Consider the following 25805-nt stretch of genomic DNA (forward strand, 5'->3'; position numbering starts at 1 on the left):
ATGAAATAATAAATGTACTAGGCCAGGTGTGGTGGCTCATGCCTCTAATCCCAGCACTTTGGGAAGCTGGGGCAGGGGAATCACTTGAGCCCAGGAGTCTGAGACCAGACTGGGCAACATGGTGAGACCCCCATCTTTACAAAAACTGAAAAAACATTTAGCTAGACATGATGGGTACATGTGTGGTCCCAGCCACTCAGGAGGCTAAAAGGGAAGGACTGCTTGGCCCAAGAGGTTGAGGCTGCAGTTAACTGTCATCATGCCACTGCACTTAAGGCTGGGTAACAGAGTGAGACCTAGTCGAAAGAAAGAAAGGAAGGAAAGGAAGAAAAGAAAAGAAAAAAGAAAGGGAAGAAAGGAGAGAGAGAAGAAGGAAGGAAGGAAGGAAGGGAGGAAGGAAGGGAGGGAGGGAAAGGGAGAGGAGAGAGAGGGAGAGAGAGAGAAAGAAAGAGAAAGAGAAAGAAAGAAGACATGGAAAAAAGTCAAAAAAAAAAAGCTGATAATTATATAAATAATTTATCTAAGAAAGACAAAAACCCTAGCAGTATAAAGAAAAAGAATCTAAAGGAATTAAAATTTGTGTTAATAAATCTACTATAAACAATGTAACAACATAATTCCACTCAGAATATCCCGAAAACATCCATCCTGGTTTCATAATGTGGCCTTGCTCTATGGTATCTCAAATATTCTCAGATAATAACATCTTATCTCACAGTTATAAATTATAAATTACACAAACATTATTTTCCTCTACTAAACTCTAATATTAAAGTTGTTTTCATTTAAATTTTTCATTAAAATTTAAAAAATTACTTTATTCCGTAGGTAGAAGAGAGGTCTTGAAATGTACCCAACACACAAAAATGATATATACTCAAAGTGATAAATTCCCCAGATATCCTGACTTGATCATTACACATTCTCTGCATGTAACAAATACTCACTTGTACCCCTAAAATACGTAAAATATATGTCAATTTAAAAATTACTTTATTCTGAATGGATATAATATAAACCCCTGATAAAAAGGTACACAAAGCAAAATAAGTCTTTTTCCTATCTCTGTACCCTAGCTGTCTCTGTCTAGCTCTTCTTTACAGAAATAATCACTATCAGTATACTCTCAGATATTTTATATGTGTGTATATGTCTGTGTATGAAAACAGATATAAAAATATTTTTAAAATTTTAAAAAATATATAAAATAGCAGCTTTCTATACAGTGTTTAGCCCTTGTACTTTTGTTTTCTTTTTTTGAGACAGTTTTTTTTTTTTTCACTTGGGAAAAGTAACTTTAATTTTCTTATCTGAACTGTTATATACAAAGATGATCACTTTCAGAGTAAAATTAAGAATGGCCAGAATAATTTTACAAAACTTTCCAAGAAACAACAGTTAAGTTTATAGAATATGCCTAAAATATAAGAATACTCAAATGAAGAAATATTAAGCTAGTGCTCTGAATACCAGACTATGGAATGGGGGGAACTGCAGGGCAGAAGCTGCTTTTTGAGATCTTTCTTGCCTTAGTCTCGCTCTATCGCCCAGGCTGGAGTGCAGAGGCACGATCTTGGCTCACTGCAACCTCCACCTCCCGGTTCAAGCTGCCTCAGCCTCCTGAACAGTTTGGATTACAGGCACCCTCCACCACACCCAGCTAATTTTTTTTTGTATTTTTATTAGAGATGGGGTTTCACAATGTTGGCCAGGCTGGTCTCGAATTCCTGGACCTCAGGCGATCTGCCCGCCTCAGCTTCCCAAAGTGCTGGGATTACAAGTGTGAGCCACTGCGCCTGGCCAGCGCTTGCACTTTTTACTTAACAAAACATCTTGGTGAATGTCCTTTTTTCCTTTAATGCTAAGCAACATCTTATTATATAGATATATCTAATTTATTTAATCATTTCCCTAATTATTTAGGTTGTTTTCAGTCTTCTGCTATTACAAACTCTTTTTCAATAAAGAATCTCATACATGTCAACATGTCAGTGTGAAAAAGTGTGATTGATATGCCTACTGAACAAATTCTTAGATATCGTATTGCTGGGTCAGTTTTTATGTTTTTTCTTTAACATTTTTAAGGTTTTTAATGTCATTGCTAAAGTACATTCTCCAAGGTTATGCAAATTACACCTCTATTTGTAGTGTTGAAAAATTTGTCTTATGTTTCCAAACTCTAGGTTGTTAATTTATTTTGAGCTTTGTTCATTGATGGAAAAAGTAGAAAATTACTGTTACTGTATTTTATTTTATTTTTTTGTTACTGTATTTTAATTTGACTGCTAACAAGATAAACATTTATTTGTATATTTCTAGACATTTCTTTATATGAATTGCACTTGTTACAGTCCCTGTATTATAATAAAATAGACGTTGAATAAATTTATTCAACAACTATTCTTTCTGTTCTTTCCCTTGTTGACATGAATAACTACTCTTTTAAGGCTTAAGGTGTATAAAGTGCCTAAACATACCTGTTAATAACAGGCTCTCTGCCTTCCCTACCTTTTCCTTTGTATACAATCTTATTTAATTTCACAAAAATGTCAGTGGTGGGTGGCATTATTCCTGCTTTATAGATGAGGACATTGAGACTCAGAGCTTAAGTTGTCCAATGTTTCTCAATGAGAAAATCCTCTTGGAGAACCAGAGCAAACCAGGCTAAGGAGTCAGGTATTCTACTTTCAAGATTCTGTACTTGTGAAAAGGCAGATACTTTGCAATAGGCAGATAATCTATAAATAGTCAGATCACACTTCTAACACAAACAGTGGAAAAGCTACAAGTAAGGATCTAAAAGATTTCAGAATTTTGTTTACAAGCACGAGGGGATGATTTATAATCCTGAATGTTAGTAGGTAGACGATAAATATTCTACAATTAGAATTTGCAATTGGCAAGGTTGAATCCAGGTTTTGTAGGCCCTAAAGTTTAAAGTTTCCAGGGGAAAGTAAAGAAGACAGGAGGAGGGGAAGTGGGAAGTGACAGCAGCAAATGTAGCAGAAGAGAAGGAACCAGGGGAGAGTAGGAGGAAATGAAGCTTAGAGAGGTAGTTACGCTAAAGATCATGTCAAGCCTTGTAGGCATGGTAAGAACTTTGGGTTTCATTCTGAGAAATACTGGAAATCACTAAACAGCTCTGAGTAGAGAAAGGATATGACTTGATTTTTATTTTTAAAAAAGTACCTATGGCTATTATGTAGAGAACTACTGGGGGAGAAGAGTATAAGAAAGTAGACCAGTATGAGACTGTTCATAGTTCATTGGGCTGTTGGGATAGCAGTGGAGGTGATGTGAAATGGTAAGGTATTCAAAATATTTTGAAAGTAGAGTCTTGATCAGACTCCTACGTTCTGTTCCAAACACCTCCATATAAACACACAACACTTGAGCCAATGAAAGCAACTGGCTCAATATACCAGGTTCTTCATTCACACGCATTTGTACGTACTCTTTTTCCCATTGGCCAGATAGATATTGCCTGTCTAAACCACTACTCACTTGTCAAGAATTAGCAAAAGTATTTTTTCTTCTGTAAAGCATTCCTTCATTCCCCCTTTCTGTATCCAACAGCACTTTGTACTATTCCTGCTATAATATTTATCATACCTGACAGTAATAATTTAAAAAACTTTTACTGCCTTCACTTGTTGATTATGTATACCTCAAGGGCTTAATTCATCCTTGCAATTGCAGAAATTATCATAAACCACATAATATATATGTGATATATATAGTATATATGTTACCTATTGTATTATATATGGTATATACTGTATATATACTGTATATATGAGGTATATATGATGACATCATATATTGGATATATATCATATAGATGTATCTAATTTATTTAATGATTTCCCTATGTATTTAGGTTGTTTTCAGTCTTTTGCTTTTACAAAACCCTCTTCAATAAAGAACTTCGTACATCTGTTAGTGTGAAAAAGTGTGACTGTATATATGGTGTGCTTGTATATAAACATGAACAGTAAAATTTGTTCAGATGCCTTCAGAAATGGCTTTTGAATTGAAAGCATTTATAACTGTAAAATCCTGAATAACCTTTGTTTTCTTTAGAAGGAAGAGAAAACTCCTGAAGAGCTCCTTCCCTACCCCCAGTTCTGAAAAGAAATCATACTTTACCTTTCATGAGTAAACAATTTCAGTTTTCTGCCATTTTAGGAAGCTATCACTGATAACAAGTCCAGTCACATCTGATCATTCTCAGTTTTTGCAAAGGTATAAACATGATTATCGCCCAGATACCTGATGAACTTATTTCATAAATATATCCACATAAGTAATGTATGATATACCTAAGACCACTGAAAACATACTTTTTAAATTTAAAAAACAGATTATAACTTACCAAATCAGTTTCCTTTTTCCTTCTTTTCTTTCTTTCTGTTTTTGGCACCTGACGGGGACAGGAAAAATACAGAAATGGTGATGACAAAGACTAATATACTTTCTTACTTCATTGCAAATGTTAAGATACTTGCTCAACAGGTAACAGAATAGGCATCTCTTTATTCTCCAAGAGGAACTGTGTAGTGCTAATAAGCAAATGTGAGAAAAAAGTTTTAAAGTCTGCTAAAACATAATTGCCAATAACAGCAACAGAATGGAAGAATACATTAGAGATTATTCTTTCTTAAACCTCAGCTCTGCCCAGAAGCCACCACCATATTAATTTAAATGATTATTTTAATCATTAAGTGACTGTTTGTTTTAAAGATTTTACTTCCCATATTTTAGCTCTAGAAAACTACCATGGAGCTAAATATAAATTATATATAAAAAGGTAACATTTGGAACATGGAAAAGCTCTTTTACATATGACATTTCCTGATAATCATAGAACAGAACAGTCTAAACCCAACCTTTTAAACTTACAAACAAAGGCAGTACAAGCCTATTAAGAATCTTCTTCAGCATAAAATAAAGACCTTAACCTAGATCTAGAACTGAAGAACTTTCCAGAACTTGTTTATATCTGACAACTTCAAAAATGGGATTGAAGAGGGTTTGCAAATCTAAATACACATAAGGTAGAATAACTAAATGGAACATAATCAATACAAAATATTGATGGTATTCCTGACGTGAATAGGTACCTAATTATTTCAGCTGGGGTACTGAAAAAAAAAAACACATTGATAACTTTGTCTAAGCCTGATGTCTCTTCTGTTATATGGATTTTATAAAAGTTATTTAATAAGGCTGAAGCAAGAATTAAATAAAATATCCAACATCAAGTACAATTCTCAGGCTGTAATAGGCACTCAAAATAAAAAGGTTATTATTATTATACAGATTTCCTAAAACACATATTTCCTAAAACCTAATTCAAGAATAAATATAATTTGTAGGTTCTTATAATGAGGCCACTGGATAATACAACGAACCACATCTTTGACTATACTTTTTCAAAAGAAAATTCAGGTACTGATTCCTTTTTTTTTTTTTTTTTTTTTGAGACAGAGTCTTGCTTTGCCACCCGGCTGGAGTGCAGTGGCATGATCTTGGCTAACTACAACCTCTGTCTGGTTCTTAGGTTCGAGTGATTCTCCTGCTTCAGCCTCCTGAGTAGCTGGAATTACAGGTGCCCACCACCATGACTGGCTAATTTTTGTATATTTAGTGGAGATGGGGTTTTGCCATGTTGGCCAGGCTGGTCTCGAACTCCTGATCTCAAGTTACCTGCCCACTCTCCCAAAGTGCTGGGATTACAGGCATGAGCCAGCGCCCCTTGTCCCTGATCTCTGTTAAAGCTAAGCATATAATCTGGAGGGCAGAACTCAGTGAAAAATGTATTGATTACAGAAAATATGGTTTAGAAAACATGGTCTGATATATTATAAGATAGAATGACGTTTGGAGGATTCTAAAGTAGCACTGAGTTGACATGTTCTCTGTAATGTTTTTCTCAAAAACAAGATGTCCCAAACACTCTTAAAAGAATTCATAATTAAATCTTTTTAGTAATTAAAATACATCACATTTACCTTTGTGGCTGTGCAATCTGAAGTCTTGAATTCATTCATATATTCATCTAAAAACACTTTAAAAGTGTTGACCCAGACTCTCACTGGAGATTCACCCAGTGAATCACGCTGCTCAAGCCTCATCGTCTTTTCCAGAATCTGTTCAAATAGTGCATAGAGGTCTTTATACCGTATGCTTTTCCCATCATCCATCTATAAGCAATAAGAGAAAAAATGTATGGTTTTATAAAGAAACACTTCAAATATAGAGTTTTGTATACAGTTGCAATGGGTAGTTTTTAGAATAAAGATTAGGATCCTGATACAATTTCTAATGAGCATGCCCATAAGATAATGCGGTATTTGTAAACTCCCATTCTGGTATGGGATGAAGGCAGAATAAAACATGATAAATTTTAGTAAATAATCTAACTGTAATAATTTGAGGAAGTCTTGTGAATTTCTCCTCTAAGTGTTGCTTTTTAATTTTATGTAGCTATAAAGGTTATTTGCATCCCTCTTAATTACTTACCTTCCGACAAATGAACCTTGTTTAGATGGTTCTACTCTAAAATTGAAAGAATGAATATTTGAATCTTTGCCTAAGGATATATTAAGTAACCAATTTATTTTTCCAAAGAAGAGTGACATGCCTAAAGTAAAATCATATTATTTGCAAGGAAATGAAATAGAATTTCTTTTATTTAAATGAGATCTGGAATTTTTTTAAGAAAGAAAAATATAAGCTTTTTTTTTTCCTTCTTTCTTTTTTTGAGACAGAGTCTTGCTCTTTGCCCAGGGTGAAGTGCAATGGCGCGATCTTGGCTCACTGCAACCTCCGCCTCCTAGGTTCAAGGGATTCTCCTGCCTCAGCCTCCTAAGTACCTGGGATTAAAGGTGTGCACCACCATCCTCGGCTAATTTTTGTATTTTTTTTTTTTTTCAGTAGAGACGGGGTTTCACCATGTTGGTCAGGCTGGCCTCAAACTCCTGCTCTCATGATCCACCCGCCTTGGCCTCTCAAACTGCTGGGATTATAGGTGTGAGCCACTGCAACCTGCCAACATAAGCTTTTAAATGATCAAAAAATATTACATACAAGGCCAGGTGCGGTAGCTCACCCCAGCACTTTGGGAGTTCGAGGAGGGTGGATCACTTGAGGTCAGGAGTTCAAGACCAGCGTGGTCAACAAGGTGAAACCCCGTCTCTACTAAAAATACAATAATTAGCCAGCCATGGTGGCGTATGCCTGTAGTCCCAGCTACTTGGAAGGCTGAGGCAGGAGAATCGCTTGAACTCAGGAGGTGGAGGTTGCAGCCAACTGAGATGACACCACTGCATACCAGCCTGGGCAACAGAGCGAGACTTCGTCTCTTAAAAAACAAGAGAGAGAGATCCAAGATGGCTGATCACTAGCAGCTCGGGCACGTAGCTCCCAGTGAAAGTGCAGAGAACGAGACGACGCCACACTTTCAGATGAATATTTGTTGCTCACGGACCAGGAGATTCCCAGTGGAGGAGCCCCACGGGTTGCCAGGGCGACTCTTGTGGCCGGCACGGCGGTTTTGCTGGCGCCTTAGCGCAGCAGTTTTTGGTGCAGAGTCCGGAGATTCCCCGGCAGAAAAGCACCATCAATCTTAACACCGCTGTTTTGGCCGGCACAGTGGATTGCTCAGATTTCGGCGCTAGGAATCAACAAGTGACGTCCACTCTGAGACCTAGTTAGAAAGTGGGTAATTACAAAGACGATAGAGGGATAAAGATATAATGAAGAGAAGAAACCAGCCTAAAAAGGCAGAGAATACTCAAAATCAGAATGCCTCTCCCTCTACAGGGGATCGCAATTCCTCATCAGTAACGGAACAAGGCTTAATGGAGAACGAGTGTGTTCCAATAACAGAAGCAGGTTTCAAAATGTGGGTGATAAGAAACTTCTGTGAATTAAAAGAACTTGTTCTAACTCAATGCAAAGAAGCTAAGAACCTTGAAAAAAGGTTTGACGAAATGCTAACGAGAATGGACAATTTAGAGAGGAATATAAGTGAATTGATGGAGCTGAAAAACACAACACGAGAACTTCACGAAGTATGCACAAGTTTAAATAGTCGAATTGATCAAGCAGAAGAAAGGATATCAGAAGTCGAGGACCAGCTCAGAGAAATGAAACGAGAAGACAAGATTGGAGAAAAAAGGATAAAAAGGAATGAGCAAAGTCTCCAGGAAATATGGGACTATGTGAAAAGAGCTAATCGATGTTTGATAGGTGTACCTGAGTGTGATGAAAAGAATGAATCCAAGTTGGAAAATACTCTTCAGGATATCATTCAGGAAAACTTTCCCAACCTAGCAAGGCAGGATAATATTCAACTCCAGGTAATACAGAGAACACCACAAAGATATTCTTCAAGAAGACCAACCCCAAGGCACATAATCGCCAGATTTATTAGGGTTGAAATGAAGGAGAAAATACTAAGGGCAGCCAGAGAGAAAGGTCAGGTTACCCATAAAGGGAAATCTATCAGACTTACAGCAGATCTCTCAGCAGAAACCCTACAAGCTAGAAAAGAGTGGGGACCAATATTTAATATCCTTAAAGAAAAGAACTTTCAACCCAGAATTTCCTATCCAGCCAAATTAAGCTTTATGAGCGAAGGAAAAATTAAATCTTTTGCGAACAAACAAGTACTTAGAGACTGCACCACCACCAGGCTTGCTTTACAAGAGCTTCTGAAAGAAGCACTATACATATAAAGGAACAACCAATATCAGCCTTTCCAAAAATATATCAAAAAGCAAAGAGCATTAATACAATGAAAAATGTACACCAACTAATGGGCAAAACAGCCAGCTAGCATCAAATGGCAGTATTAAACTTATATATATTCTAATTGGATAAAAAGCCAAAACCCATCGGTATGCTGCATCCAGACCCATCTCACATGCAACGATACACAAAGACTCAAAACAAAGAAAAGGAGGAAGATTTACCAACCAGTGAGTCATAATGGCAAAAGGATCCAATGTAACAAGAAGAGTTAATGATTCTATAGTTCAACCAGACAGAAAATTAACAAGGACATCCAGGACTTGAACTCAGACCCGGAACAAGTAAACTTAATAAACATTTATAGAACTCTCCACTTCAAATACACAAAACATACATTACCACCTCACACCTATTCCAAAAGTGACTACATAATTGGAAGTAAATCACTTCTCAGTAATCGCATAGCATTTCATAGGTTTAAATGAAATATTGGTTGGCTGCTTGTTTGTTATTTTCTTCCCTTATTCCTTCCTGTCTACATCATCAAGTATAATTATTGGTATAAAAGTGGTTTTCAATACCCATTACTAAATTGCATTCTAGCCTGGGCAAGAAAGCAATACTCCCATTCTCTCTCTCTCTCTTTCTCTTCCTTTTTCTTCCTCTTCTTCATTCTTTTTTTTCTTTCTTTAAAAAACCACAACAACAACAACAACACATTTAGAATTTATTCCTTTTTCACCTCTTCAGATTCAGAGGTTGAACTTTTTCAATTCAAGGTTAGAAAACCACTATTAAGCTATACTTCATAATGTGGACTCTTCCTACGTGATCCAAAGTGCACTAGAGCATTCAATACCGCTGAGCCCATAAACTAGGGAATACGGGTATGGAGCAGAGAAAGAGATGAGAGTGTTAAGTAACTGAGAAGAATTAAAAAATATATGGACAACCATGTCCCTCAACAAATCTAGTAATTTGTCAAGAACTGATTACTTCTTTATTATAGTTTTTAAATTCCTGCTCTCTCAGACTGTATGGTCCCTGTTTTTACACAGCAAAAAAAAAACTTACCCTGACAGAAATATAAAAGTAGAGTATAAATTAAAAAATTTTCCTGATTTTTCTCTTCACAGTGAATTAAAGAATATACTGAACAACGAAAAGCCAATAAAGCATGAATTCTTTTACTGAATATAATTGATAAACACTAATGCTTCTATAGACCAAAGCATTAATTGCACACACAAAAAATAAATTTCCTAAAACATGACCAGTATCACATGAAAGTATGGTATAAGGTAAATCTCAAAGTGATATAAACTGGTATGTAGATATCAGTGACCTGGGCCAGGTGCAGTGGCTCACGCCTGTAATCTCAGCACTTTGGGAGGCCGAGGCGTGCGGATCACGAGGCCAAGAGATTGAAACCATCCTGGTTAACATGGTGAAACCTCGTCTCTACTAAAAAATACAAAAATTAGCTGGGCATGGTGGCCCGTGCCTGTAGTCCCACTACTCAGGAGGCTGAGGCAGGAGAATTGCTTGAACCTGGGAGGTGGAGATTGCAGTGAGCCGAGATTGCGCCACTGCACTCCAGCTTGCTGCCCGGCGACAGAGCAAGACTCTGCCTCAAAAAAAAAAAAAAAAAAAGAAATCAGTGACCATAAACTAACTGCCCTAATTCTATTGAAAGAAAACATATAATGGAGTCCTCACACAGGAAAAACAGACATTATAGCCTAGTAATAGAGCTAAAAGGATTATGAAGTCACAGGGTAAAACAGAATCATACCCAGGATATCTGAAGTCAGTATCTTAAAAGATGAAAAAAACAGCTATAAGGTGGGACAAAGCTAATCGAGGAAATTCAAGGGAGCTTTTAATCTGACACCATTCAGTACATTTTTCCTTGTCTATCTCTAAAATAAAAACAAGGAACTGGAGAAATCTGTTTTTTGAGATGGGTTTTGTATTATCTTCTATAGCACTATCAAATTTTTCATATGTTGAACTACTGAATATCTCCTAATACAGTCCAACTCACCGCCAATGCAGATGAATAAAAGCTGAAGATATTCTGCCGAAATTCTTTCAGGGCTTTTTTAAATACAACATCCACTAGTGTATCCTTCTTGCTGTCTTCATTATCTAGGTCATTCACCTGGGAACCACAAAACTAGTTTTAGGACATAATCAATGAATTGAAAAGAGGTAGATGCAACAGTAGGCATGTATTGTATCTTCCACAATGACTGTCCTCAAAGTGCAAGCCACAGGCTATTATAGGACCCAGGTAAAAGTACGACCAGATAGTCAAACTATAATTACTACTTGATGATTTCTGAGGTCCCTTCTAATACTGTATGATTCTGTAGTTCTGTTAAAAGAAAAACAACTCCCGTGTGCAACAAGCTGCGCTTTCCCATATGAAATATGACAATTTTAGTAAAATTAAGTCACTACTAAAGCCTACAACCTTAAATCCTGTCTACCCAGTCTGACTAACACATATCCTATTACTTTCACCCTTCTGGTAAATAACAGACCATCTAAAACACGGAAGCATATACAACCTTGATATCTAGAGGGTATATCCTGATATACACAAGCATTTCATAGACAGAGCAGCTCATGGGCCTAACTTGGCAAATAAAGTGTACCTTTTTCAGAAGAAATTCATCCATGCTTTTTAAATCACTGACACTTGCTATGATCTGGACAGAGTCATTTTGCCAATGCATAGAATCCAAAGGCACGTTGCTAATCTTCACATTTCGCTTGCGCTTAGCCTTTGGAGAAGGTTCTTTGTTCTCTTTGAACTCCTTCCGGCAACTGCCAGGCAGTTCTGGGCTCAAAGGAGGTGTTGGGTGATATTGAGTTAATTCTATAATTCAAGGTAGAAGACCCAAAATGACACATTTAGTAAAGATGTTAATAATCTTCACATCTTTATTTTTAATGTTCCTTTAGTAAGTCACAGAAGGAAACATGCAAGTATATGAAAAACAAACATTGATGTTTGAGGTCAGGCAGCTAAGCAGTAAATCCAGATAGCACATTTGTACAGAAAATGTATTTAAAAAGTACCACTTTTCAAAGGGAAATGATATCATATCTCCCTAGAAGCTAAGGTTCGGTATTAAAAACCTGGATAGAAATGCCTTGTAGGACATCAAGTTAGATCCCAAAGATCTCAGTCTCAAAGAAAAGAAGAGAATACAAAATCATACTAGCATATTAAATGCTCACTATTAACAAAGTAATAGCTTTGCTACACGTTTGAAACAACATGTATAGCTACATACAAGTCCAATAAACCATTAGAGTTCGATACTTAGTATTTTTCCTTTCCTATGGTCTAAAGTCCTGGAATACTTCAGTGATAGCATTTGGTGATTACTGGCAAACTCAACTGGCTTACTTCTGCTTGGGTTTCGTTAGCATTTAGGATTTTCTTAAACATCCCCCAAATAATTATCAATTTATTTTCTCTATATTTTTCACTACAAATATTCACATCAGAGAAATTAGATTCCATGTAGCCCACTACAATTTAGAACTAGACCAGATTTGCCAAAGCCCTATCTGGAGCTCGATAAGAATGCTGGCCTTCTCTCATTTTACATATGCTTGTCTTCCCAACGTGTATGGTCTTCACCCTCTGTCCAATGGTATATCCTGATTCTATCTAAGCTAACTTTGACAATAAAGGAAAAAAGTAGCCCCCTACACGCTAAATACCACCTCAGGCAGGAATTGAGACAAACTCAATCTCAGTCATGACATGAGAGTAGAATATAAAGATACAGGATACAACTATATTCAAACATATATCAACTGATTTTAATTCTACTATACAGCTTAGATATATTAAGTATCTAATTATTTCATTTAGCAAAGTCAGTATCTTTCTTATTAATAATGTTTACCAAAGAAATTATCCATAATCACATATTAGCATCAAAAACAAGGACTATCTTAATAATTTTTGCCAAATATAAATAAAAAGCTATACTCCTAACATTTATACATGTGTCACTATGAAACAAACACACAACAAAATCTGTGTATAATATGAATTTTCAGTTAGAGTTTATACTTCTTTCTCGAGAATTAGCAGCAAAAAAATATAATTGTGGGAAATAAAAAATTTAGAATGATTACTGTCGACTACACAAGATATAAGAAATTGATCACTTTAGTCACTCAACAGTAGGGAATCCCTGTTTCCCAAACCTATGGTATTCACTTAATTTATTATTGGTTTTATCCACATCCATTTGTCAACTGATAGAAGCAAATCAATAAAATACAAAAAAACTGGGGTCTAACTATATCTCTACCACTCTTTCCTCTGGCATCCAGAGCTCAAGTCCATTCATCCCTCTGGGAAGCCTAATGATCTTTCCTCCTTCTCTATTTTATCCTAGATATGAGAAGATTTTGCTTTCTTATTGTAACTGGGTCTGTTCTATCCTTACTTAAGCTTTCTTCCCAGGACCTCTATTTTAGTCAATGCTGGTATTTCACCCACATTACCATATACCCCCACCTCTGATGTACATCCCTGTTGAAGATAGTTGGTATCTTTACATAGTAGCTAAAAACTCTCAGGCATGAGAAAAGGGCTTGAGAAGAAGGGGAAATCTTTTAACATTAGGGTAACTTGGAGAGTAAGTAATTTTCCCATTTAGAGAGGTCAGTTTTCTAAATAGAAGAACTAACTGTTGGGTACTTCTCAAATGTGTTATGGTGCATGCCCAGAAAGTTAAAATAAGAGCTATGGTACTGGGCATGGTGGTTCATGGCTATAATCCCAGCATTTTGGGAAGAGGCCGAGGTAGGAAGACAGATTGAGCCCAGAAGTTAGAGGTTACAGGGAGCTCTGATCATACCACTCCAGCCTAAGCAAAACAGTGAGACCTTGTTTCTAAAACTGAAAAATAAGAGCTATATTATAAAGTGCCAGGTATCTGGTAGGTACTGAAATATAGCAAGTATTTAATATACAAAACAGTGGTTAAGACTGTGGACTCTGGAGCAGGACTGCCTGGATCCAACTCTTAGCTCTTCTAGTTACTATATGTACACAAATAAATTACTTTTTACTTTCTTTCTTTATTTCAGACAGTCTCACTCTGTTTCCCAGGCTGAAATGCAGTGGTATGATCATGGCTCACTGTAGCCTCAACTTCTCAGACTTAAGTGATCCTCCTACCTCAGCCTCCCAAGTAGCTGGGACTACAGGCACAAGCCTCCATGCCTGGCTAATTGTTATATTTTTTGCAGAGATGGGGTTTCACTATGTTGCCCAGGCTGGTCTTGAACTCCTGGACTCAAGTGATCTGCTCACCTCAGCCTCCCAAAGTGCTGGGATTACAGGAGTGAGCCATCATGTCTGCCCTAATAAATAACTCCTCTGTGCCTGAGTTTTCTCATCCATAAATTGGGAATAATAATCATACCAACTTTCAAAAAAATTGTTGTGATCAACTGAGTTAATAACCATAACATGCTTACCACAATGCCTTGCATATAGAAGCACTCAGATATTAGCTGCTATTAGTTATAACCAGTAATACATATTTGTTAAATGAATGAATGATGGCTACATTTTTATAGTTTAGAAAACTAAGGCTAACCTACGATACATAATCATTTTTGAGGTGGGTGCTGCTTCACTGTTTTGTGACACATTTTATGGGAACTTCTTCTGTAGGAAAAATGTAACTTTATTTTTTAGTTAAGGAAGGATTTGACAATGCTGATCCTATCTCATTAGAACATCCAGGCAACAGGATTGACATTATGAATACTACAGGACTAGCAAACTTTCAGAAAGAGTGAACAGAAATTATGAACACAAGCTCCACCCTTTGGTCACTTTTACCATCTGGAAACTGATGAGATGGAATCACATCTGAGCCTGCAAAGAACGGCAAAACCTCTGACTGGGTTGTAGGTTTCACTCTAGTAGTCTTCTTCTCCCCTTGTTTCCCTTTGGCCCAGAATCTCATCTTAGCTCTCTGAGGTCTGTTTAAAGAAATAAAGGTAAAAATAGAAATTAGAATATCTCAGTGATAATATTTGTATATATCACTTTAAGCTTTATAAACCTATTAGCTTATTTAACTTTCGCATTTAAATTAAGTGTATTTATCTTTACTTTTGCATTTAAACTTCACCTGGGAGGTGAAAAATTATTTAACTTCTCTGGATTTTGTTATTCCTATATTTAAGATGTTTCCTCATCTGAATATAGAAATAACAAAATCCAGAGAAGTTAAATAATTTTCTAAAAGGAAACAGCTACAAAGCAAGTGGGGCTAGAATTCTAACTCAAGTTAGATACACAAGGTATCTTTTCATTTTTCTCCCCTATCCAGCTTGGATTTAGAATATACACAATTTAACAACAAATAAAATACTTTTTAAAGAAATCACTAATAATCCTACCACTCTAAAAAACATTAGTTTATCTTTTTTTGTGATTCCCTTCCAGTTTTTATCCATAAGTATGGCAAGTTTTACATCACTGCTATCATGATGCACATAGAATTTTAAATCTTTCCACTCACTGTTACATAATAAAATCTTTAATGTCACTATTTTATATTTATGAGTTATTAGTATTATTAGCAACAGCCACTACTTATTTGAACTTGTATCTTGCTCCAGGCACAGTGCTTACAAAGGAACACCTTATTAATTATGACATCAACTTTGCTTTTTTGTTTTTTTCTTAAAGACCAGGTAACAGTAACAACTTTGTTTTTAACAAACTACTATAAATATGTTACAGGTGAAAAAGTGGAGACTTAAACATTAGGTAACTTTCCCAAAGTTTCACAGTGAGTGACAAAATTCAGAAGCACATCTATTAAACTGTATTGCCTTAGTGCTTATATGCCTCATCACATACATCAAAGAAGTAACTTGCGATAACAATGGCATGTAGTTACTGACTGAATACATATATTGTGTATTCTAACCTCATAGCTGAAGGTTTATTTGTGTATTAATTTATCTGTTCGTTTGTCTATTCATTCATTCAATTAAACAATTTGGAGTATCCAGTAGGTGACAAGCAATATGCCTTACATATGATATTCCTAATTTTCACAACTACCATGGTAAATAGGTATTATTATCCTTACTTACACATGAGCAAACTAAGGCTCAGAGGCCTGATAAAGATGAAAGTTAAAATCTGGTCTACCTGGTTTTCAAGCCCTTGTTCTTTCTTTCTTCCTTTTTTTTTTTTTTTAAAGCTTATTACTAAACTTACACATTTATACATTAAAAAGAGAAACTGTTCTACAAGACTTAATAAAAGCAACAGCGTCTCTCTGCCATGCTCACCCCATTTTCTGCTCCCTAGAGGCAACACTTCAAATTGCTTTAACTAATTCTTCTGATATTTAACATGCTCTATAACTATCAAACTCATGGCCACAGATAGTGATTAGGCATGTTCCACCATTCCAGTCCTAACCCCACCACAAACATGCGCCCCCAAAAGACTTATACTATACTTTTAGTTAGATCAATATTCAGTATTTACTTTTAATGATGATCAGTATTTATTTTTATTATGTAAATAATATTCACAGTTGAGGGATGTAATTCCCTAAGTGATCTATTTTATTCTAGAGGATTTTTAAAATATGCTCATGAAAACAGCTTTATTTTTCCTTTGCTTACTTTTCTATATACAATTCACCTCCATGAATTTCTCCATTTGTATCAACTCTCAACATGTTCAGATATATTAGGTACTTCATCAGTTTCAACTTACTGAAAAAAAAACCTCTCCCAGAGCCTTCTAACTTGCTCCAGTTTGGAGTGCTTTCTCTCATTGCTCGCTGTGCAGCTGTCATTTGAAAAGCTACTTTCATCATCATAAAAGAGATTCCTTTTGTCTCTTTTGTTTCATAAAGACATGTCTTTTGGTATGAGTCTATTTTCATCCATTATGTTGGGTACTCAGTGAGCCCTCTGAATCTGGAAATCGTGCCCTTTAGTTCTGTAAAATTTGGCTAAATTACTTTATTAATAATGTATCTTCTGTTTTCTTGGTTCTATCTTTCCAAAATTCCTACCATTGGGATATTAGATCTCCTGAATGGAACCTATAATATTCCCATAGTTTCCATTTCTTCTTTTTGCTCAACATTCTGAGATATGTCCTCAACTTTCCTTCTGATTCTTTAGTTGTTCCTGTTATCATATTTTTAATTTTCAAAGGCTTTTTATTATGAAAATGTTTCTCTTTCATGCATCCTTTTGTTTCATGAATGCAATTGTGTTTGTTATGCAGAAGGTCTGTTGATAGTTGTATTTGTCAGTCTTGAAGAGTTCTATTCCCTGCATAGTTTATTTCTTTCAGGTTGTATTTTATCTGTTAGTTTTAGTTTCTTCAACATAAGGTATTTCCTCAAATGTATGGTGATCAGTGGTTATCTGATTATTATTTAAAGTAGGGTCAAAAAAAAAAAGAGCTTGGAAGCTCTAGTGTGCATTGGTGGGGCTGCTAAATTATGGTTTTCCTTACAGGGTTACCTGGTTGGTTGACTTTGCAGGGAGAGACCCTGATAGTAATATATTCAGGTTTTTCCTTGAGGGCTGGACAGAAGTCCCCAAAAGTCTTTGAACCATTTGCTTAGAGGGCATGGGAAACGTCGGAACTGAGCAAATGAAGAAGGCTGGGAAACCTTAACATTCTGTATGTAAACAGGCCTTAAATCCCCTTGTTCCAAATACGTGCCCCAGCCCTCAACCGTATCTAGTAAACTCCAGGTCCAGAGACACTCTGTTTTACACTTTTCAGAGAATAAATTTCTTGTTCTGCTACAATTGGGGAAGGTCAGTCAGCTAGATGTATCCTTCTCAGCTTTACTTAGCTGGATTAGGATTTGGTTTTCTCATATGTATTAACATATTTAAAATTTAAAACTTATTTACATTTTGGATTCCACAGTTTTATTGCAGTTGTTTTCACTTCTGAGTTGTTTTTTTTTGAGGGGGAGAATAGTCCTTTGTAGATTTTGTCATTTTAGCAATTGTGGGGAAGGATGTGGAAATTAAATATATATAATCTATTATCTCCAGATACATGTTCTTCTACTGTGTTATATCTTATTTCTCAGTATTTGATTTCTCGTATTATCTGCTCTGGATTTGGGTTACCTTAGATTATACTTCTATAGTCAGTGAGAAAGTGGTCTTTAATATGGTTATGAACTAGAAATATTTCAACATAATCTTACAAGTTTTATACCTTATATCTGAATCTGAAGCCTTCTGTCTCACTGCCAACTTGGTAATCTCTCCTTGAGACATAGTCTTATGAAGCTTTGCTTGTTCATCAACTGATGAAAATCTCTGCGATGTCTGTAATAATTACATATGTGAAAGATTTTAATGCCAAGTCAATATATGATAGCACTGTAATTAAAACTCAGGTTATAGAATTACTTTAGCTATTAAAAAACACACAAAAACATTCAGCAATTCATTGAAATAACAGAGCCTACTGAAAACTCTATATAAAGTAATCAGAAATAAAGAGGACTTGGTCAGTGAAAATAAACAGGATCTATCAGTTCATATTTTCTGACAACTCAAAAAAGAATCTCAAGTGGAAGGGCAAGATAGTGAAAACCATTTAAATATATAGACAAAAGATGCAGCATCTAGTAAATCTAGAACACTAAGTATTGTTTTTCATATCTCCTTTTATTTGTCCTAAAAGGCAGTTATTACTACTTTTATGGCTTAACTTGCTATTATAGATTCTTCATATATCCAAGCAATAATTTAAAACAGATAGAATATACAATGATTTTTAAAAAGCCAAAAGACCAAGAAAGGCTCATTACCATCATTAATGATCTAAATTATACACAATTTATAAGGCTATCAAACTGTGACCTGAATTTCAATTGGCATTTCTTGTTCCATCTGGTTAAAATGTGCCCCTCTAAAGACAATCTTGTTCTGAGGAGAGAATTTCTTGTTATCTATTCAAGATGTTTCCTAATATTTCATTTTTCTGTAGTTATAATATTCTTTAGTCTTTTGGTCTGCCTGACTATGCCCTTATTAACAGAAATAGGAAAGACCCTAAGTTGGCAAAGATGAAGTAATAGGGATGTGGTTTACCCTCTTACCTGCAACCAACAAAACAGACAAAATAACATGAAACAGCAATGTTTAAAACAATGAACAGATATCTCTGAGAGACGGGGAAAAAAAGTAAGTATGTCCTATACTTGCCCCATCTTACTGCCTTGAGAGTTTCTAGGCTGTGATGCAGAAAGGAGAAACCCAGGTGAAACCTGACAGATTCTCTGAGTGGAACACATGAAGCTGAAAGTCCAAGGTGAATATGGTGACTTGAGACCAAAAGACAGAGTACTGGAGAGGAGTGAGAAGCACAAAGATAGAACTCTAGAGATGTACAGAAGGTCCACATTGAATATTTAGCTTGCGTACTAATCAATACTTTGTATGAGAAAACAACCTAAGACCAGGAAAAAGATCACCTGAAAGGATTAAAGGTAACTGCACCTATCATTCACAAAAGGTCAGTAACAGTGTCTATACTCAAGAGCCAGAGTATACAACTTTGTGATTCCCAGGGCACTGGGCAAAATATACAAAGGATCTCACTTCAATGGTCAAGAATAATTAGCCCTACACTGAGTACTGTTTGGGTCTAATAAACCTTTTTTTTTTTTTTTCTTAAGAGACAGGGTCTTGCTCTGTTGCCCAGGCTGGAGGGCAGTGGTACGATCACAGCTCACTACAGTCCACTCCTGGGCTCCAGTTATCCTCTTGCCTCTGCCTTCTCAGTAGCTGGGACTACAGGCACATGCCCCTATGCCCAGCTCTTACTTTCTAAACCTCTATGCAAATACATCAAAAAGTCAGATGTAACAGACAATTTCATAAGACAAAAGTGTTTACCAAAATTGGACCTGTTAGATAAAAGGATTTAAAAAGACCAATTTCCCTGGAACAAACAAAGGAAAACTTATCAAGGAACTACACCACAAAAAAGTACCCGCCTCAGGTGGTGTCAGAAGAATTCTGCCAAATCTTCAAAGAACAGATAGTCGCAATGCTATAAACCGGTCCTTACTTTTTTTTTAGGGGAATAAAATACACATATAAATACTAAGTATATGTTCAACAGTGTGGCTGCTATCTTAAGTTTGCCAATCCAAACCTCTTATGTAATAAACTCTGTTCAATACCAACCAGTTTTCTACCATGCAAGACTGACTTCAAAATCACCCAGCCTGGGCCCTAAAACCTTATGAATATCCTCTCCTGACTTCTCCCTTGTGAGATATTGCTAAGACACAGTCAAAGTGGGTCTTCTCTTACTGTAATATGCTAATAAACAGCTTTGTTTGATCAACAGGTTTTTCTGGCAGTCTGTGGACTAGACAGCAGAGAGAAAGAAAATTCAACACAGACAAGGATTAGAGAGTATCTAAGAGACTAGGAGAAATAGCAATATAAGAAGTGACAGCAGTTTGGGGAGAATAATGAGAAATTTAGTTTTATCCTGCTGGAGGTAAAGAAGATTGAAATTCTGGAGAGCTATTCAGGAGTCATATCCACAGAGATGATTGCTTTAAATCTGGGGGATGATAAAAGAAAACTGTACAGAGAAAAGTATAATGTTTCTTATACTAATACTACAAATGAGGAATAGAAATGATTTTATTAAACCGTTTACCATCCAGAAGATTAAGAAACTAAAAACATATATAAAAGCTACCTTAAAAATACTGCTTAGCAGAACATGCCATTCTTCTTGAGTAAATGCCAACATGGTGTGTATAAAAATGGAGTGAGAGCAGCATACAGAGACTAAACAGTTATTCAAATGGCAGAGTTCGAAGTAAGAGGTTAAAAAACACCAAAGTCAATAAGGAGAGAAACTACCACACTTGTTTCCCCTCCCACAGTAGGTAACAACTGATGAATAATTTAAAAACTCAAGAGGTAATGCTTATGAAATCTCCTTCAATTCATTTATGAATGTCTTTATCCCATTAAATTACATCACAATTGGAAAGGTCATACGGCAATTTCTTCCAAGATTTAATAATACAGTTCAGAGTAATAAAATCAATTTGTCCAGAAAAAAACAAATCCAGTCTTTTAAAAACTCCATGTACCTAGAAAATCAAATCCATTTAAAATCCAGAAAATATCTGGGTTGTGAGATTGCAGTAGATTTTATTTAGACACAATACATCTTCATCTTCACAATATCAGATAATGTTAGAACATGAAATATTCTCAAGATAAATAAAAAGAGAAAAACATTTAAAAATTATTCCTACCCACCCCATCCCCAACCCCGGTAAGTATCTATCCACATATTCTACAAAGCAAAGCTTCTTCATGCAGTGTCCACCAGAAACAAGCACCACCACCTGTTCCTAAAACAGCTAGTGATGAAAGAGAAGGAAAGGAGAAAGCTGGAGACGTGACTAACACACTGTGCAGGGGAAGTGCTCTACAACTACTGGCATGCAGTGACCGTCAAGCAGGTGAACAGAGGCTAGAACACTGAAAGGAGCTGAATGCTCCAAGCAGAAAGCCCAACTTCCTGGTTCCTCTCAGTAAAAGTTCCCAGTGTAAAGGAAATCTATCATCAAAAGTACTAAGGGTTGTTACAAAGGAAACTCTCAGGAACAAAACGGCAGTCATAAATGCCAAAGTTTTTTTGCAAACAATAAACCTATATATACTAGATAAAGCAAGACTTTTCATTAAAATTAGTTTGTTCCATTACATAATTTTGTATTTAACTGTTAAATCAGATAACACCGTATATTTCATTATTTATAACTCAAATCCAGGGCAGCTCCTACAGTTTGGCTCAAGTTAATGATCATTTATCTAATGAGGGAACTTGTCTTGCATTTTTCTCTTTTTGTTGTTTGTTTTTGCCTTCATAAAACATCAGTTTTGTCACTTAAAAACTGGGTCTACCTCCAACAAAAGATAAAGACAAGGAGAGTATTCTGGACAATAGGAGAAATTTCAATTAACCAGATCTTTGACAATTCAAACAGCTTAAAAAAGTTCAAAAATAGAATATTTAATGCGTCAAAGACCATCCTAAAATTTTTCTCCCATAATTAACAGACACTAAATAATATTAGAGAGCTCACTTCCAGATATGCATGGAAATAAAATGTTACTTCACTTCATCAGTGATGTTTTGGTTCATATTAGACATAGGGTCCTTACATATGTCTAGGACGATTCCAAAATGAAACTGTTTGCCTTAATATAACCATAAATACACTAATACTTGTCAAACCACATATATACCTGATTTGGGCTGAGAAGATGATAAAGTTATATTCTTAGCTTGAAATGGTGCAGTTTCATTCAAACACAACACCAATGTTATATTGTGTGATTAATACAAATTCACATTACATACAGCCTTCTATTTGGCTAGGTTGGTTCCAGGGAGACACTTTTTGCTCACTGTATGTTTAAAAATTCATGTTTATTTCTTAATAATGAAAAGTAAGGTAGAGGAAGCAAGTTTACAGGCAAAAAGAGTAAAAGTACATACCATTGCAGCTAAGAGCTACTGGATTATTTCAGACCAAGGATCAGTAAACTAGACCAAGGATCGGTAAACTATGGCCAAGTCTAAAATATTTATCTGGACTTTTACAGAAAAAAATGTAAGAACCATTTTTTCATAAAACATCTTTTTTTTCATTTCTAGTGCTCTACCTAGACCTTTTAGAGTACAACATGGAAAATTTCTACATTAGTGCTAAGTCAAATAATCTTAATTTTGCCTAATTTATGGCTTTTTAAAGTGCCCTTTATTTGGGTTCTATTAAATTTTTAGTTTAGTTGTGTTCACTGAGGTTTCCCATGTACAAACCATTACATGGGAAGAAGCTGTGAAGGTTAGCTTTAGATTAGCAAAGACTATTTCCATCAGATTTGCTTGCTATTTTTCTTATATTGATGTAAAATTACCATTTCGGAGTCACTGTGAGAGGCCTGACCCAGGCTGGGTGCAGGCCCTAGCTCATAGTGAGAAGCTTGGTCAAGGGAGAGAAGGGGCTCAATAATGTCATCGTAATCATCTTCCTCTGTATCCCCCTCCCCATCAGCAAAAGTACCTCTAGTCAAGAAATCGGAGCGCGTCCGCGCCATTCGAGCTTTCTTTTTATGGGCCGGTCTGGCAACCTGCTTGACCAAATGATAAAACAAATAACACAACAATGTTTTGGGTTTTTTTTTTCTTTCTGAGATGATGCCAATGAAAGATATCAGAGGGCTCATGAATTTCTTGAAATATCCCTCCACCCCACCATGCCCCTTCCACTAGTAGAAGTGACAGGGATGACCAAAAGGAATCTGTATACATTACTCTGGACAAAGAACTAGAATGGAAGCTAAATCTGCACTGTTCTACATAGCCAAAGAAGTCATCTTTCACTGCCATAATAAGCCAACAAAGTCACTTGTACAAACTGCCTTCTTTTTCTTAGCAACTGGGTTTTTAGGCACCATTCCCTGCCTGGAGTACACTTTCATAATTATAACAATCTCAGCTCATGGCTTCTTTCTCTAAAAACACTTGGGAGTAAATGGGTAGATGAGGTGCTCTACCTACAAGAATAATAATTTCCAAAATAATGTATATCTATTTCAAATAGAAGATAGACAAACAAGACACAATACTTACCTCTCTTTGGCCTGGCCCAGCTAACTTCACAGGTTTCCACGCTGGTTCATCTTCTTTATGGAGTTGAGGATTTTTACTGTTTAAGGCTTCTTTGCTGACACTTTAAATAAAACAATGAAATTACATTTCAGTTCTTAGCAGATATCTCATGGCAGCCAGGTCAAAGAATTCCAGTAAATTCCATAAATATTTTCAGAACTTAGTCAATTCCCAAAACAGTAAGTCATATTTTTTTCTGCTTAGCTAATTAGTAATAATAATCCTGAAACTACACATATGACTGAATTACTAGAGGTCTTGTCCTGATGATCAGTGGGTATAGTCCACTATGATGACATATGTTTAAGAATAGTAGCTGCTAAACAAACTCAAGAAATAAAATGGATCTGATGATGAGAAAAGGAAATTACCAAATCCCTGAATCTTTAGAATTCTAGCCTTACAAGGGGTCTTTCCATCTAATCATTATAAAATACCTAAAAAATAGCCATTCAGTGATGAGGATCTCATTATGTTTTATACTGAGATGGTTCCTATTGGTTAGACAACTCTTTCTGAAATCTCTTTATAGATTTTGTTCACTGTCTGAGTTTTAAACCCTGACATTGAGGCCAGGCTCAGTGGCTCGTGCCTGTAATCCCAGCACTTTGGGAGGCTGAGGTGGGAGGATCACCTGAGGTTAGGAGTTTGAGACCAGCCTGGTCAACATGGCAAAACCCCATCTCTACTAAAAGTACAAAAATTAGATAGGCGTGGTGGCAGGCACCTGTAATCCCAGCTACTTGGGAGGCTGAGGCAGGAGAATCGCTTGAATCTAGGAGTCAGAGGCTGCAGTGAGCTGAGATCATGCCACTGCACTCTAGCCTGGGTAACAAGAGTGAGATGTTGTTTCAAAAAACAAAAAACAAAACAAAACAAAAAAACAAAATCTTGACTTTGAATAGAATAAAATCAACACTGGCAGGATAAGAAATTGTTACCAAACTAAAGGATAAGAAATTGTTATCAAACTAAAGGATAAGAAATTGTTACCAAACTAAATGTATGCTCCATATCATATAGGTATTATAGTGTTAGCTTATGAAAATTTAATTTTGATTGAATAACTATATGATGAGACTGCTTTATCACTAAATTCTGGGCAGAAATAGATGTCAAAATCTGATGAAAAAGTGTATATATAATCTGCACTTTCATGGGCCCCATTACCATATTAACTCAGTACCATGAGTCTTATTAACAACGTATTGCTAATCTCTCCTGAGCAGGGCTGTAAGCGTCTTGAGAAATCGTATCTTACTTCCTAGCACAGCGTTGGCTAAAATTAGACACTAACTTATGATACTAGTTGGTAGATTAATTGTTCTTCCATTCAAATTCTTTCATTTAATTTTTATAAAAGAAAGTCGAGGAGCCATAAGAAATTTTTGTCCATAAGTCATTTCACCTTTATGGGCCCCAGTGATCTTAACTATAACATGTGGGAACTGGACTAGATAATTGAGAAGAACCAACATTTATGTTTCTACGAAACGTTAACGTTTCTAATATTAGTTATATAACAGGACGAGATTTAAAGTATGAATTTTATCTGCAGACTTTCATATAAATAATCCCATATACAATAATTTTAAAGATAAGTAGATCATCAATAAAGCAATACAGGAAATCAGCTCAAACAGACCTAAAACTATGTATCTTGGAAAAATGTGATAAATAATTCACAAAAATAATTAACATTTTTTAGAATCTACAATTCAGTTTTCTACAAAACAGATTCATGGATCCAATAGCTACTTTATATGTGTATACACCTATAATATATACACACACATAAATGTCATAATTAACAGACACTAAAGAAGAATATTAAAGAGCTCACTTACAGATATCCATGAAATATCATGTATCACTAAACTTAGAATGACAGGAAATATGTTTTTAACATTCTTATGGGTGCATATGCTACACAAAGCCTTTGAACTTCTGGGAAATCCATAAGTTAACAGGTGGGAATGATATCTCAAGCTGTCACTAAGCTCAACTACACTTTATAATACTATAGAAACCCTTGGTGGAAAAATTAATTATTGATCATCTCTTGCCCACATTAACAAAGGATTTCTCTCAAGTCCACATTAAATTTTAAAGGGTGAAACATTTAAATGTTTGGGTTACATATAATAGGAAAGAAAAGGTTATTTTCATTGTTAATATAAATTTTTTTTAACCCTAAGATACAGCCCTCCTTTCATTTCAATGATGACATTCTCCCACAAGAACTGAA

At 35.7% G+C, this 25805-nt stretch overlaps 1 protein-coding gene across 11 annotated transcripts in view; it reads right to left on the reverse strand.

The window, feature by feature from the left end:
- Positions 1–25805, reverse strand: part of MYO9A (myosin IXA) — a 290323-nt gene that overhangs the window by 44302 nt on the left and 220216 nt on the right. For 7 of the 11 annotated variants that reach the window (XM_064382198.1, XM_064382203.1, XM_064382199.1 and 4 more), the window contains 8 exons: positions 23519–23618; positions 22804–23019; positions 18044–18156; positions 14654–14796; positions 11424–11647; positions 10808–10924; positions 6015–6206; positions 4376–4423 (listed from right to left, as the gene is read on the reverse strand). In XM_064382198.1, coding sequence (XP_064238268.1) covers positions 4376–4423; positions 6015–6206; positions 10808–10924; positions 11424–11647; positions 14654–14796; positions 18044–18156; positions 22804–23019; positions 23519–23618 — 1153 coding nt within the window. The remainder of the gene's footprint in view (positions 1–4375; positions 4424–6014; positions 6207–10807; positions 10925–11423; positions 11648–14653; positions 14797–18043; positions 18157–22803; positions 23020–23518; positions 23619–25805) is intronic. The other 4 variants (XM_064382196.1, XM_064382194.1, XM_012451304.2 and 1 more) reach the window with 2 other exon arrangements.

Source organism: Aotus nancymaae, unplaced genomic scaffold (assembly GCF_030222135.1).
Source record: "Aotus nancymaae isolate 86718 unplaced genomic scaffold, 86718_ANA_hifiasm-v0.15.2.pri h1tg000003l, whole genome shotgun sequence".
Lineage (NCBI taxonomy): Eukaryota > Metazoa > Chordata > Mammalia > Primates > Aotidae > Aotus > Aotus nancymaae.